Source organism: Aplysia californica, unplaced genomic scaffold (genome assembly GCF_000002075.1).
Source record: "Aplysia californica isolate F4 #8 unplaced genomic scaffold, AplCal3.0 scaffold00031, whole genome shotgun sequence".
Taxonomy (NCBI): Eukaryota; Metazoa; Mollusca; class Gastropoda; order Aplysiida; family Aplysiidae; genus Aplysia; species Aplysia californica.
In genome coordinates, this window is record NW_004797301.1 from 1,535,657 (window position 1) to 1,538,589 (window position 2,933).

The following is a 2,933-nucleotide window of genomic DNA, read 5'->3' on the forward strand; positions in this document are numbered from 1 at the left end:
ACAAATGAATGAGAACGGGGAGCGATTCGCAAATATATGTGCTTTCAACAGTTTTGTTATTGGAGGCTCTGTTTTTCCCCACAAGAGGATCCACAAGGCCACATGGGTTTCGCCAGATGGAGTGACGGAGAACCAGATAGATCATTTTTGTATCTCTCGTACACTCGTAAGTTCAGGCGTTCACAAAGTTCTATCTGCTCAGTACCTGGGTTTTAGGACTTTTGGAGCAAAAAAAAAGTTTCACAACATGGCAAGCTTTTTAAAATGCAATTCTTTTAATATGTGGACAGCAGCTCCGAATACTCTTTTGATTGTGATACATCAGATAGAACATTAATTGGTTTCTGGCCTTTTGGTCTTAGCAAAACTTAGAAGTGCCAAAAATGTCAGATAGAACTTTGTAATTCTGAGGTAGCGATGTATTTGTGTGTCCAGCCCCGCATGTGCATTGACGTAGTAGGAGGCGAGGCCAGGTCTGTGGAGATCTTGAACAACGGCCTGGAGGTGGTGTGTGACACGGAGACGGACGGCGGAAGATGGGTCGTGTTTCAGGTACGTACACAGAACTAGGCGGAGAATGGGTCGAGTTTCAGGTACGCACATATAACTAGGGGAGGGTGGGGTCGTGCTTCAGGTACGCACATATTACTAGGGGAAGATGGGGTCGTGTTTTAGGTACGCACATATAACTAGGGGAGGATGGGGTCGTGTTTTAGGTACGCACATATAACTAGGCGAGGATGGGGTCGTGTTTTAGGTACGCATACAGAACTAGGGGAGGATGGGTCGTGTTTAAGGTATGCAGACAGAATTAGAGGTTTTTTTCTCGTTTTTGTATGAGTTTTACGGCACTTGCAACACAATAAGGTCATATAAGTGCCGAAGATTAGAGGTGTTACAAGGGAGTAACAAACACACAAAAAGAAGGAGGAGAGATAAGGACGATAGATTTTTTATGCACCCTCCAACCACCCACATAACTAGACTACGTTCTGTTAGAAAACAAAACGATTAAAAAAAAGAATAGCTTCTGATTCCGCAAGACGAGTGGGAATTTGAGATTTAGAAAGTTAGATAAACTCGCCTTGTAATTCTTTTTTTTATTTTTTATTTACTTTTAATTTGTTTGTTTGTTTATTTGGTTGTTTGTTTGCTTGACAAATTATTTGCTAATTGCACTTCTCACTTTGTTTGCTTTTTAATTCTTTCCTTATTTTTTACTTACTTTTTGTTTGTTTGCTTGGCAAATTATTTGCTTATTGCACTTCTGCCATCGGACAACGATTGTTTGTTTTAGTTTTAGTTTTTTCTTGTGATAATTTTAATCAAAGTTGTAACATTAATTCAAAAGGCATTTCTCAATATTAGTGTACTCACACAAAATCCCCTACTTTCTACCAGTCGACAACATTACCGTAGTCGCATTGTCTAAAACATTCTTATGTTTAATTAACAAGGTGATCAAAGAAAACTGAACAACTTTTTTTTCTGAACATCTCGACGAAAATAAATTCTAGAATCTGTAATTTGGAGCAGGCATAGTTCATTCAACAGAATTTGTTTGACATAAAACCCACGAAGAAGAAACTTATTTTGAGAACGGAAATGGCTTAAAGAAAAAAGCCCCCAAAAATGCTAAGTTCACTATTTAAAAAAAAATCTTGTAAAGGAAGTCTAAAGAAGATTTGTTGACTTTTTCTTTATTTTCTCTTTGACATTCAGTTTTTCATTCTTGTAACATTAAAAAAAATATTGAATTTCTTTTACAGAGTTTACAAAAACTAACGATTCCATTCTGAAATTCCTAGAAGAGGTGCTCTACATCCCCCTTTTGACTCGACACATTTTTAACGCGTCGTTTGAAATGTCCAATGGCGCCCAAACACAAGGACCTGCTAGGCCATGAGTGCTTAAAGCCACATACTCTGTTCATACTCAGTTTGAAGTGACTTCTAGAAATAATAGGGAGTTGGGTGCCTAATAGACAGCATTATTGGAGTTAACATATCCAGCAGGGTGAAAATGGGCTTTGCACTAAACCAAATGTCATCAAGGAAATGACTCCGCGTTTCAAAACAATCGAGAAATCATGAACACATTTCCATGCTCTGATCCATGTCATCTCGGCCTAGCGAGGGTGAAAAAGGTACAGTCGTAGGTTAAGATCAGCCTTGAGAAAGCAGACTGTTAAGGTGTAGGACAAGTTCTAGCTGCAGATCGTCTACGGACAGATGTCTCATGGGACTCGACTACTAAAACCTGCACCCTGGTGACGTTTACAGGGCTGCGCATGGTGCGTGTTCGACTTGAAGTGGCCATTTTTTAGGAAATTAATTTTTAGTTCTGATTCGCTGTAAATCCAAACTGACGGAACTTCTCTAGTCCTGACACCAAAGGTTTTGAGGGCAAAAAGTGTTCTTTCCATACCGTGCGCAGAACTTGCCAAATGTCATGGACAGTGAGTTTAGTATAGTAGTATAGTATAGTATAAGGTTTTACGGCGCTCGCAACTGCTAAGGTCATATTATGAGCGCGCACAGTGAGTTTGTGGAGAGGTAATGTTCAATACAAAAAGCTCTCTGTTCTTTACTAAACTTAGCCATGATCTCAGCAGGCAAACGGAATTTGGGGATAATAATATCTGTAGACGTCTGTTGGCTTCTTAGAGTGCTGTAGCTTGCAATGTGCGAGATCCTTGCGACATTTAGTGGTAGGCCTAATGTGAACTGTTTCGTCATGCTATGAAAATGGGGACAAAGTTTCAAATAGATTGGGGTTTTTTCTATGTCGTTTAGAGCAAAACCATTCAATGGAATTTTCTAAACTGAATATCAGACAAATTACTTTTGGCTTCTTAATATTATGTTCAAATCTGAAATACAAAACTTCAGTATGAAGGAAGATATTTACAAAACAAGTTGTATAGTTGTTGG

At 38.9% G+C, this 2,933-nt stretch overlaps 1 protein-coding gene across 1 annotated transcript in view; it reads left to right on the plus strand.

Moving 5' to 3' along the window:
- Positions 1–417: 417 nt before the first annotated feature.
- The window catches only part of LOC106014180 (ficolin-1-A-like), a 7,953-nt gene continuing 5,437 nt past the window's right edge, over positions 418–2,933 (plus strand). The window contains exon 1 of the mRNA XM_013091292.1: positions 418–552. Within this exon, the coding sequence (XP_012946746.1) occupies positions 418–552 (135 nt within the window). The remainder of the gene's footprint in view (positions 553–2,933) is intronic.